This window comes from Orcinus orca, chromosome X (genome assembly GCF_937001465.1).
Source record: "Orcinus orca chromosome X, mOrcOrc1.1, whole genome shotgun sequence".
In the NCBI taxonomy this organism is placed as follows: domain Eukaryota; kingdom Metazoa; phylum Chordata; class Mammalia; order Artiodactyla; family Delphinidae; genus Orcinus; species Orcinus orca.
In genome coordinates this window covers 100628729-100640457 of record NC_064580.1, presented here as the reverse complement: position 1 = coordinate 100640457, position 11729 = coordinate 100628729, and the positions used below count along the sequence as shown (strand labels likewise).

At 38.0% G+C, this 11729-nt stretch overlaps 1 protein-coding gene across 5 annotated transcripts in view; it reads right to left on the bottom strand.

The window, feature by feature from the left end:
• Positions 1-4013: 4013 nt before the first annotated feature.
• PLS3 (plastin 3) overlaps positions 4014-11729 on the bottom strand; it is a 92440-nt gene continuing 84724 nt past the window's right edge. For all 5 annotated transcript variants that reach the window (XM_004283976.3, XM_033413345.2, XM_004283977.3 and 2 more), the window contains exons 12-16: positions 11071-11185; positions 10749-10882; positions 9978-10101; positions 9633-9757; positions 4014-7989 (exon numbers count right to left, since the gene is read on the bottom strand). In XM_004283976.3, the coding sequence (XP_004284024.1) occupies positions 7857-7989; positions 9633-9757; positions 9978-10101; positions 10749-10882; positions 11071-11185 (631 nt within the window). In that variant the 3' untranslated portion in view covers positions 4014-7856. The remainder of the gene's footprint in view (positions 7990-9632; positions 9758-9977; positions 10102-10748; positions 10883-11070; positions 11186-11729) is intronic.

The window sequence follows — 11729 nt, the reverse complement described above, 5'->3', positions numbered from 1 at the left end:
ATTTAATTATGCATAACTAACATAGGAAGATAAACTCTTAATTTGTTAAGTTTATCACCATTATTTTTACAGTTTGAACTTAATTAAAAGGTAGAAAAATTTATTCTTATTGTTCTTTCTTGTATAGAATTGAGAAGCCAATCTTCATATTCCCTAGTGGCCATTTCAGGAAACCCAAAGATAGTTTAGGCATAAAAGACATTTTAATAATTTTATTATTCTGAATTTGGAGCCTAGATTTGGGAGAGGCGAAATCAAGGCTAGCTGTCAGAGGAGATAAGGTGTAAGTCATAAGTATCTAAAGACAAGAAATATTTATAATCAACACTGTAAAACTACACTAGATTATACCAAGGCTAAAGCTGTATTGGGGGAAGACAGCAGCAGGGCCTCATATAAGCCAGTAGAGGAGGATGTTTGTTCATTTCTGAGATTTGGATGACATTCATATTTTGTCTGTGTTCAGACATGATTACACAGTGGTCTTGGTTTTGTCTCACTTCGTTACCATCATAGAGGGGCCTTGTCAGACGTTGGTGTGTGAATTTCTCTATGCTCACAGGAGAACAGGCTGAGCCTTGAGTGCCAGGCCAGCTTCCATATGCCAGGGGCTGTTTTCCTCTTTCTCATCAGTGACATAGACTCTGAGAGGACTGTCTTATCTGTATTTTAAGTGTCAGCTGTCAAGCCTTACAAGGAGCCCCTTCCATGAAATCTGAGTGTAGCAGTTTTGAAATAAGATTTTGAAACCCGGGAGTAAGTATGGGTCAAATCTGGACCTCAAGAAGAAGCCTGCAGGGTCTTTAAAAACTCATCTGGGCCCCTTTATCTCCAGTCAAATTTGTAAGAAATAAATCAGCAGCTAAAGCATCACTTTGCATTGGAGATTTTGCTGACCACCACGACCCCAACCCACACACATTTTGTTTACTCCCATCCAAATTTACCATTTTGGACTTTGTGCTCCTGATACAAACTTTCATAGACATTTTACTTAGTGATAAGTGTTTACGTCCCAGATCCGCAACTATACAGCTCAAGCAAAAGAACGTCTCTCATTCATCTTATTCAGGCCTTGGACAAAAGCCTGAAATTAAGCAGGTGCTCAATATTGTTTAATCGAGTAGTGAATTATTAATGAAAAACATTTAAACAGAAGACTCAACATAAAATGTAACTTTGAAAACTTCTCTATCCACAGGAAGTATGTTGAGTAAAAAGCAACAAAAGAGGAAGACTTAAGTCCGAAGTTCTTCCCTGGGGACATTTCACAAAGTGGACAAAATCTGATCAATTCCTCAGGAGTCGCTGCCAAGTTCCTTTACCTGGTTTTAAATTTAAAAAAAAAATTATTTATTTATTTTTGGCTGCATTGGGTCTTCCTTGCTGCGTGCGGGTTCTCTCCAGTTGTGGCGAGCGGGGTCTACTCTTCGTTGCTATGCATGGGCTTCTCATTGCAGGTGGCTTGTCTTGCTGCGGAGCACAGGCTCCAGGTGCACAGGCTTCAGTAATTGTGGTTCGCGGGCTCAGTAGTTGTGGCTTGTGGGCTCTAGAGCGCAGGCTCAGTAGTTGTGGTGCACGGGCCTAGTTGCTCCATGGCATGTGGGATCCTCCCGGACCAGGGATAGAACCTGTGTCCCCTGCATTGGCAGGCGGACTCTCAGCCACTGCGCCAGCAGGGAAGCCCCAATGGTTTTGTTTAAAAACCTTTCACCAATACTATTTGTTTCCCAGTAAGTCGTTGTCATCTCCCATCTTGTTGATCCTTAAAATACACCTTCCCATGAAGTGTTTCTGGGAAGGTATATGAAGGACAGAGGACCACTTCCCATTAAATTTGAAATGATTTGTTTTTATCTTTAAGAACATTTAACAGGGGATCTACCCTCTTAACAAATTTTTGAAGATGACACGATTGTATATGTAGAAAGTCCCAAAGAACTTACCCCAAAACTCAAAATAGAATGAAATACTTACATATAAACTTCAAAAACTGTACAGATTCTGTATACAAAGAAATTTTAAATGCTGATTAAAGAAATCAGAGAAGACCTAAATAAATGAAGAGATACACTATACTCATGGATTGGAAGAGTTATAATAAAGATGTCAGTTCTCCCCCAAATTGATCTATAGATTTCACACAATTCCCAGCAAAATTCCAGCAAAAAAAATTTTTGGTAGACATAGAAAAGCTTATTCTAAAATGTGTGTGGAGGGACTTCCCTGGTGATCCAGTGGCTAAGATCCTGCACTCCCAATGCAGGGGGCCTGGGTTCAATCTCCAGTCAGGGAACTATATCTCACATGCTGCAACTAAGAGTTCGCATGCTGCAACTAAAGATCCTGTGTGCTGCAACTAGGACCCGGCATAGCCAAATAAATAAATAGAGATTTAAAAAAAAATAAAATGTGTGTGGAAAAGCAAAGGACCTAGAATGGCTAAAACAATTTTGAAAAAGAAAAATAAAAAATCACTAGACTTGATGTTAAGGCTTATTATGCAGCTATAGTCATAAAGACGGTGTGGTATTTATTGGCAAAGGGCTATATACATAGATCAGTGGAAATTAATAGAGAACCCCCAGATAGACCCCAGGGTTAAGGATGAAGGCTGGTGGGTGTGGCTATTTAAGGGGTAGCACTAAGGAGCATTGATTGTGGTGGTTGTTCCATGACTCTACAAGATACAATTGCACAGAGTTATATATATATACACATACACATACAAATGAGTGCATGTAAAACTGGTGAAATATGAATAAGATCTATGGATTGTATCAATGCCAATTTCCTGGGTTTTTTTTTTTTTTACTCTTTTCCAGTTCCTGTTTTTTATTCTTTAAATTGCAGTAATAACTGACATATAACATTGTGTTTGTTTTAGGTGTACAGCCTAATGATTCAGTATTCATATATATTACAAAATAATCACCACAATAAATCTAATTAACATTTGTCACCACACGTAGTTACAAATCTTTTTTTTGTGATGAGAACTTTTAGGATTTACTCTCTAAGCAATTTTCAAATATACAATACAGTGTTATTAACTATAGTCACTGTGCTGTACATTACATCCCCAGGACACGTTTATTTTGTAACTGGAAGTTTGTACCTTTTGACCCCCTTTACCCATTTCATCCACCTGGTGTTTGATATTGTACTATATACATATACACCTCATTTTATTGCAATTCGCAGATAGTGCATTTTTTACAAATTGAGGGTTTGTGGCAACCCTGCATCAAGCAAGTCTATCAGCACCATTTGTCCAACAGCATTTACTCACTTCAGGTCTCTGTGTCACATTTTGGTAGTTCTCATAATATTTCAAACTTTTTCATTATTATTATATTTGTTATGATATCTGATCAATGATGTCACTACCGTGACTTGCTGAAGGCTCAGATGATGGTTAGCATTTTTTGGCAATAAAGTATTTTTTAATTAAGGTATGTACAGTTTTTTTTTAGACATAATGCTGCTGCAAACTTAACTGACTACAGTATAGTGTAAACATAACTTTTATACATACTGGGAAACCAAAAAGTTCACTTTATTGCGGTGGTCTGGAACTGAACCCACAATCTCTCCAAGGTATGGCTTTATTGCTATATAGGACATTATTACTGGTGAAACTGGATGAAGGGTGCATGGGACCACTTGTTCACTTTTTGGCACTTCCTCTTAACTTATAATCATTTCAAAATAAAAATTTTAAGCGACCCCACCCCCCAAAAAGCCATGTCACTTATTCAACTGTACCCACCTAAAACAAATGCTACAAACTCATCATAAGCTCATTTATACCAGGTTTTGTAAATATTATTTTGTCTAAATGGCAAATAATTTTTTTTCCTTCTTTTCACAATCAAATTCAGATGTGGGTCATCCTACTACAAAACTGGTCTAAACTCTTAACAAATGTCAATGGCACAAAAGACAAAAAGAGCAACAGATTGTTCCTGTGTCTTACATTTTAAAGGCAGAACAGGGACTTGACAATCAAATGCAATGTGTAAATTTTTATTGTATCCTGGATTAAAAAGAACATCTTTAAAGATACCTTTGCATGTAACAAACCCACAGGTATCATCATTCTCAGTGGTCAAAAGCTGAAAGCATTCCCTCTAAGGAACAAGGCAAGGATTCCATTGTCACCACTTTTATTCAACATAGCTTTGGAAGTCCTAGCCATGGCAATCAGAGAAGAAAAAGAAATAAAGGGAATCCAAATTGGAAAAGAAGAAGTAAAACTGTCACTGTTTGCAGATGACATGATACTATACAAAAGAAAATCCTAAAGATGCTACCAGAAAACTACTAGAGCTCATCAATTAATTCGGTAAAGTTGCAGGATACAAAATTAATACACAGAAATCTCTTGCATTCCTATACACTAACAATGAAAGATCAGAAAGAGAAATTAAGGAAACAATCCCATTTACCATCATGTCAAAAAGAATAAAATACCTAGGAATAAACCTACCTAAGGTGGCAAAAGACCTGTAGTCTGAACAATATAAGATGCTGATGAAAGAAACCGAAGACCACACAAACAGATGGAAAGATATACTGTGTTCTTGGACTAGAAGAATCAATATTGTTAAAATGACTATACTACCCAAGGCAGTCTATAGATTCAATGCAATCCCTATGAAATTACCAACAGCATTTTTCACAGAACTGGAACATAAAATTTTAAAAATTTTGTATGGAAACAAAAAAGACCTTGAGTAGCCAAAACAATCTTGAGAAAGAACAGAGCTGGAGGATTCACACTCCCTGACTTCAGACTATACTACAAAGCTACAGTAATCAAAACAGTATGGTACTGGCACAAAAGCAGAAATATAGATTAACAGGACAGAAAGCCCAGAAATAAACTCACGCTATGAACCTAAAATTGCTCTAAAAATAAAGTCTACAGGAATTCCCTGGCTGTCCAGTAGTTAGGACTCCACGCTCTCACTGCTGAGGGCATGGGTTCAATCCCTGGTCAGGGAACTAAAATCCCACAAGCTGTGTGGTGTGGCAAAAAAAAAAAAAAAAGAAAGTCTACTAAAAAAGGCAATTCTTTGTTGGTTTCATTACTTTTTGAGAATCAGCATTTGCTTTTTATGTTCATTGGTTAATTATAGGTTTTAAGTTGGATATTTACCTCCTTTGCCCATTTTTCTAAAGGAACTTTCTCTTTCATAGATTTGTTAGTGCTTTGAATATATTAGTGATTTTAGCCCTTTATCTGGAGGAAAGAAGAAATGGTGTGTTCAGGCCAATTGCTTTATGTGAACACTTAACAGACCAAAGGTGCATTCCTACAGACTGTGGGCCTTGTACAGTGAACCACCCAAGAAACCAGCTCTTTTTTTGAATAAAGGACAAGATGGAGTAAGCCTTTTCTCTTGCTTCAAAGGCATTTCAAGGCATTTGGGACATAGTTACTTACAGAGAAGAACTTTTGTACTTGGAAGGAAACAATGTAGATAAGCATTGGAAATAAGGTAGAAGATAGGTCGTAAGATACAGTCATCCCATCTCATCAGTTACCCTGGCATATGTTTGCAGAAGACTTGTCTTTTATTTATTCGTAAAAGGTGTCCTTATATTAAGAAAATCCATGATATGGGCACCATAGACCAAATGTTTGGGTCTCCTCCAAAATTCATATATTGAAACCTAATCTCCCAGTGTATTAGGAGGTGGGGCCTTAAATTATAAGGGTGGAGTCATGAATGGGATTAGTGCCCTTATTAAAGAGCCTCCAGAGAGCTTCCTTGCCCCTGCCACCATGTGAGGCTACAGCTAAAAGACAGCCATCTACGAACTAGGAAGTGGGCCTTCAGCAGACAGTGAATCTGCCAGTGCCTTGATCTTGGACTTCCAGACTGCCTAACTGTGAGAAATAAATTTCTGTTATTTATGTCACCCAGTCTATGAATGGACTAACATATGGGACTAAACTTTTTTCCTTGGTCATCTATATTTTACTTTATTATATTTATTTATTTATTGCAAAAGCAGAATTGTCACATTTATCATTCTTTCATTTTATGTCTCTGGGGCTTGTATCATACTAAGAGAGGTCTTTCTTATTCTTAAGACTATAAATACAAAATATTTTATAGTATCATCACCATGCACTTCCTCAAAGGACTACATTTCATATTACTCATTCACACAAAACCTTGAAATGGTACCATGAACAACAGGTTGTCAACTAGGGATGATTTTGCTCCCACCATGGAACATTTGGCCAGGTCTGGAGACATATTTTATCTACACACTGGGGGTGTGCTACTGACATCTGTGGGTAGAGGCCAGGGATAGAGCTAAACCCCTGCAATGCACAGGACAGCTCCCTCCCACCTCCAACAAAGAATTATCCAGCTCAAAATGTCCATATGGTGATGAGGTTGAGAAAACCTAACGTAAACCATCTCTCTTCCCTGGTTGTTCTGATACCCACTGTTTCGATCTTCTGTATAAAATCAAACATTGAAAAGAGTGAATGAGATGGAAAAGAAAGAAAAAGGGAGAAATTGGATAAGGAAATTTTGGTAAGTTGGAGAAAACCATCTTACCCCACTGATCGTATCCTTAACTCAGTCAGCCCCTGTAATTCAGCTCCAAAAGCTTAAATTTAACAAACATCATTTTATAAAGTACACCAGAAAAAGAGTTAGAATATTGGAGGAAAAAACCTGGCAAACATTACTGGCATACTACTAAGGGACAGAAGCATGAAGAGACTAATTATTATGTAAATGCCTTTATTTGAACTAATACATTGCTACCAGATTACATCACTTTTCAGAGTTAGAGTAACATTGTGATCTTGAAAACTATAGCAAACAGCTTGACAAAGCAAGAGTACATTAAGTCCTACATATATGTTTATTTTTTAGTGACCACATCTCCTTGTCTTAGGTGTAAAATTAGAAAATTTATTATACACTTAGCATACTTGGCCTACCGTATCCTGCCTAAATTCTGAGCCCACTCTCTCCTCAAAAGTGTCATATTCAACAGCACTTTAAATCTAAAGAGAGAGTTTGATGATACAGGTTTTAAAACAAATAAGCATATATTGAACCAAGTGTTTTAAGACAAAATATGTCAATTGTTTACAGCTTCGGTGTGAGAGGGAAGATGGAAATTCAAGGTACATTTTTCTTCTACCTATAATGTATGTTTTTTACTTACTTGAAGACCCCTTAAAAAAGTAGCAAAATCAGCAGTCTTATTTAATGTAATCAAAATATTCTTAAATGTACAAAAAAGGATCATGTAGAAAGAATACTGTAAAAAGATACTGATTTTTAAGAATAAACGAATATGAAAAGCTTCTATTACATTCTACACAGCCAGTTACTTCTGTAAATTTTCAGTACTAGAGAGATAAGCGAAGGATACTCATATCCAAATACCCTCTGACCACAGTTCTTGAATAAGAACTAGCATACTGGATGAAAAGCAGAATTATTGTCTAATAATATTCATATCCAATCATCTAAGCAAGTCCCAGGAGGTGGACATTCTAAGAGGGAAACAGAAACAGAGAGAAATACGTACAGCAATGGGAAACGTCAAGGGCAGCGATCTAGGAGGAGCGAGTAAATGATTTGGCTATGAGCACATTTCAGGTGGGCATGACAAATCCACCTTGACTACGGGAAAGAGGAGTTGTTATTAAAACTCTTTCCCCTGAGGGCTCCCATGATGAGCTTAGTCTTGTTAAAAGTCCTTTAAATAACCAATGGTTCCTTAAGCCATGAGCACTTCACCTGGAAATTGCTGACCTGCTAATCATGCACTTGGGAGCAAGGTTGTTTTTATTCAAATTGGTTATTTTACACTCTCTTCATTCCCCTGCCCATCAAGCATGCAAACACAGTCATGACCATCTTGGGCTTTACTTCCACAAGGTCTTCCGGGAGAGCGTACACCCTGGCTCCAATTCTTCTAGCCATTGACACTGCGTACCTATTTTTGGAGGAAACAATAATTAAGGTGAAATTCTGGTCAGTCAAGGGCACAACATGAGACATGTATTTCCTCTTATATAATCATTTGTCTGGGACGCAAAACTTCTATAGTGAAAGTTCAAATCGGAATGATTTCATTTTTCGTTATTTTGTTTTCTGTTTTATTTTGTTTGTGAGGTCACTTATAAGTGACACCAGATTTTTAAGCTCTACTATTTTGGGCTGATAATATTTATTCACTCTTTTTCTACAATATAAAATGAGAAATAATTTTGGAGCACTGATTTGATATGAAAAAAATAGTTTTCTAGAATATATAATTACCCAGATTGATATTCTCGTTGAGCATGTAATAAGATAATAGTAACTCTCATGAGATCTTAGAGATTTGGGGTGGAAAAAATTATGCCAGACGCAAAACACAAGTTGGTAGATGCAGTGAATACTTCCAAATATTCAAGGGAGGGGAGAGAGCCTACATGGTACATGGCCAGAGTGGCCGAAGCAAGGAATGCAAAGTGTAGAGAAAGGAAGGGAGAAAAGAACATGACATGTCCAGCTGGGGAAATCTGCAGGAGCTTCCCTCAATTAATACACAAGGCATTTCTAGGTGTTCTGTAACAGGAATCTTTAAAGATGATCAAGCATCTGAAAAAAGAAGCCTCAGGAGTTCTCTATAAATTATGGATATTAAATCTTTATCATATTACGCTACAAATATTTTTTTAAGGAGGGCAGAAATGACGTGCTTAACCACGAAGTTTTGCAGTAATGTTTCTTAGCTATCCTGTGAAGCCCAGCTGGGGGCTGATTTTCAGTGTGTACTGGGAAAGTTTTCATGGGTTACCCGTGAAACCAGATCACAGTCTAGGTCTTTGGAGAAGAGAAGAGACAGGTGGAAAAGACCTCAATACTGTTGAAACACAGGAAACTTTCAAGGCACAGTTCCACCTGAGGGTTTAGCATCCTACCCACTTAAGGGACCAAGATAATAAACTCAACATACATAGTAAATTGGTCTATGCACAGTAAGAGAGACATCACTAGATAATGTGCGTTAAAAGAGTGCGACAGAAGAATACTCTTATCAAAGGCATGGTTATTCTTAGCTCATCTTTCACTTGTGAGTTTGCAGCTAAGTTGCATTAAAACATACATTATTTCTGTAATCTACTAAAGCAACGACTGACTGAGCACCTACCTACTAGGTCAGGTGCAACGCTAGGCTCTTACAGATTTTATACATTTCAAAATCTCCAAGGTAAGTATTATTATTATTATTTGCAGTACGCGGGCCTCTCACTATTGTGGCCTCTCCCGTTGCGGAGCACAGGCTCCGGACGCGCAGGCTCAGCGGCCATGGCTCACGGGCCTAGCCGCTCCGCAGCATGTGGGATCTTCCTGGACCGGGGCACCAACCCGTGTCCCCTGCATCGGCAGGCGGACTCTCAACCACTGCGCCACCAGGGAAGCCCTCCAAGGTAAGTATTATTGATCCCATTTTACTGATGAGGAATCTGAGGCTAGAAGAGGTTTCCCCCAGGTGACATCATTCTCAAGTGGCAGAACCTGAATGAGAATGCAGGTCTGCCTGACTATAACGCCTGTGCTCTTGCCAGGATATTATGCAGCATCCCTTACTTGGCATTATTGTGCTTGTCATCTTCTGTTAGATTGCCGCTCTTAACAAGGTCATAGTTTATGCAGCCTGGCTGGATGGCATCAATTAAATCCACAACTGCCAAACTGGAGCTGATCGTCTTGTCCTAGTGTAAAAGGACAATACATCTGAGAATTTCAATGTGTACAAATTAACGTGGATTACCTATATAAAGCTGCCAGAAACAAAGTCCAGTGAATTAAAAAAGAATCACGCCATTGGCCCAACAATGATTCTCACTCACAAAGAAACCAAAAGCTAGCCTTCCAAATTATAGATACTTTCTAGAGCAAACAGTGTTTAATAGTCAAACATGGAATTCTTACCTTAAAACTCTGAATGGAAGTTGATTTTCCAGCTTCACTCAATGTTCTGTTCACCCAGCTTACAATGATGTCATCATTAGCTTTCTGACCGTCTCCAAGATCTTCCAGGACATTGAGGGTATATCTAAAAGAAGCAGAAGAAAAGGTCCTGATCTACTTCATGAGAAAAAATTCAATTAGAAAGATGCTTTATCTTTAATTTCTTCTCTTTAGGTTTAGATTTCATGGAAAGAGAGTTGCACTGTATGAAAAAAAAACAACCAACATTTCAAGTAGTAGTGGCTTGCCATTGAGCTGCCTTTTGCACTGGTGGGGGGAAGATTCTCAGTGCTTTAATGAGTAAGCCCAACAGTCTACTGCAGTCTCATTTTGTACTAGTCCAACCATGGTAAGGACTTAAAATAAGCTGTGCTTTGGCTGGTACCCAGTTATAATGAATGCTTTTCAGCATTACAGTTAAGAGATCTTTCTCAAATGTATACATGGGGTATTCATAATTTTTGCTATTTTTATTCACCGACACTAAATGAGGCTCAAGTCTGTCAGGCTTCCTATGCAAAAAGGGAAATAGTCACAGTTCTGCTGCCTCACTTTCAAGAAGCCATCTCTCATTGGCCATCCAACATATATTCATTACTTAAGCTCACTTCAGAGTCTAAACACAGAAATTTCAAAGATGTAGTCCTCGATACATTTGCTTAAAAATAATAAGGACTAGATCACAGACTTGTATTATAGTGAAGCTTAAACAGCTAAAATTGTGTACCATACCTTCTCATCAGCTGCCAGACTAGAGCTAAAGTCAGGGTTTGGTTCCCATCATTCAGGTCTTGCCCTCCAATGCCAACCAGGGAGAATTTGGCAGGATGCTTCCCTAATTCAACAGCATAGTTGCAGTTTTCTAGCTGCAAACACACAAAAGCAAATGCTTAAAAGATTTTTCACTTGTTTAATCTGTATATGGACGTGTGCACAAAACTAAGACACAGTTCCTTTCCTTAAGAAGCTCAGAGCCAACGAGTTTCCCAAACAAAAGAAACAAATTGTGAATTAAAAGTCTGTAAGAAATACATGCAGCAACCTAATTATCTACCTTTTTCATGTTGGCTCCAAGTTTCGGGTATGGAGGTTTATTCACCTTACTCCAGTCAACAGGAACTTTAATTCGTTCGTATAACTGTAAGATTACCAGGGCATCTTGCAGGTCACTAATGATTTAAAAAGAATTTGATCAATGCTTTCAGACAGCTGGGCCTATGTTTCCTTAAAAACAATAACACTACACTGTCAAACAAGATATATAAAACCATAGATAATACCCAAGACTCCTATTTTTTTAATCAATCTGTGCTGAAAGTAGAGCTAACACCATCCAATTCTCTTAAAAATATTTATTGAGAGCTTATCGTTTGAAAAGTACTGTTCTAGAAGTTGGGCACATAGGACAAAAATCCCTGGCCTTTAAATCAGAGAGAGAGAGAGAGAGAGAGAGAGAGGGACAGAGAGAGGGAAGAAACAAGTATATGGATAATATGATTTGGGGTGTATTTAATTGCTATGAAAAAAAAAAAAAGAACGAGGTTAGGGGTTAGGTAGTGGTAGGTGGTGGTCAAGATCTGAATCAGTGGCTTGAATATAGCAAGGGAATAACGCATTAGATGTGGAAAAGAACATTCCGGGCTGAGAGAACAGTGAGTACAAAGCCTTCAAGGCATCATGGATGGTCTGCTTAAGGCACCCTCTGGTCTCTGT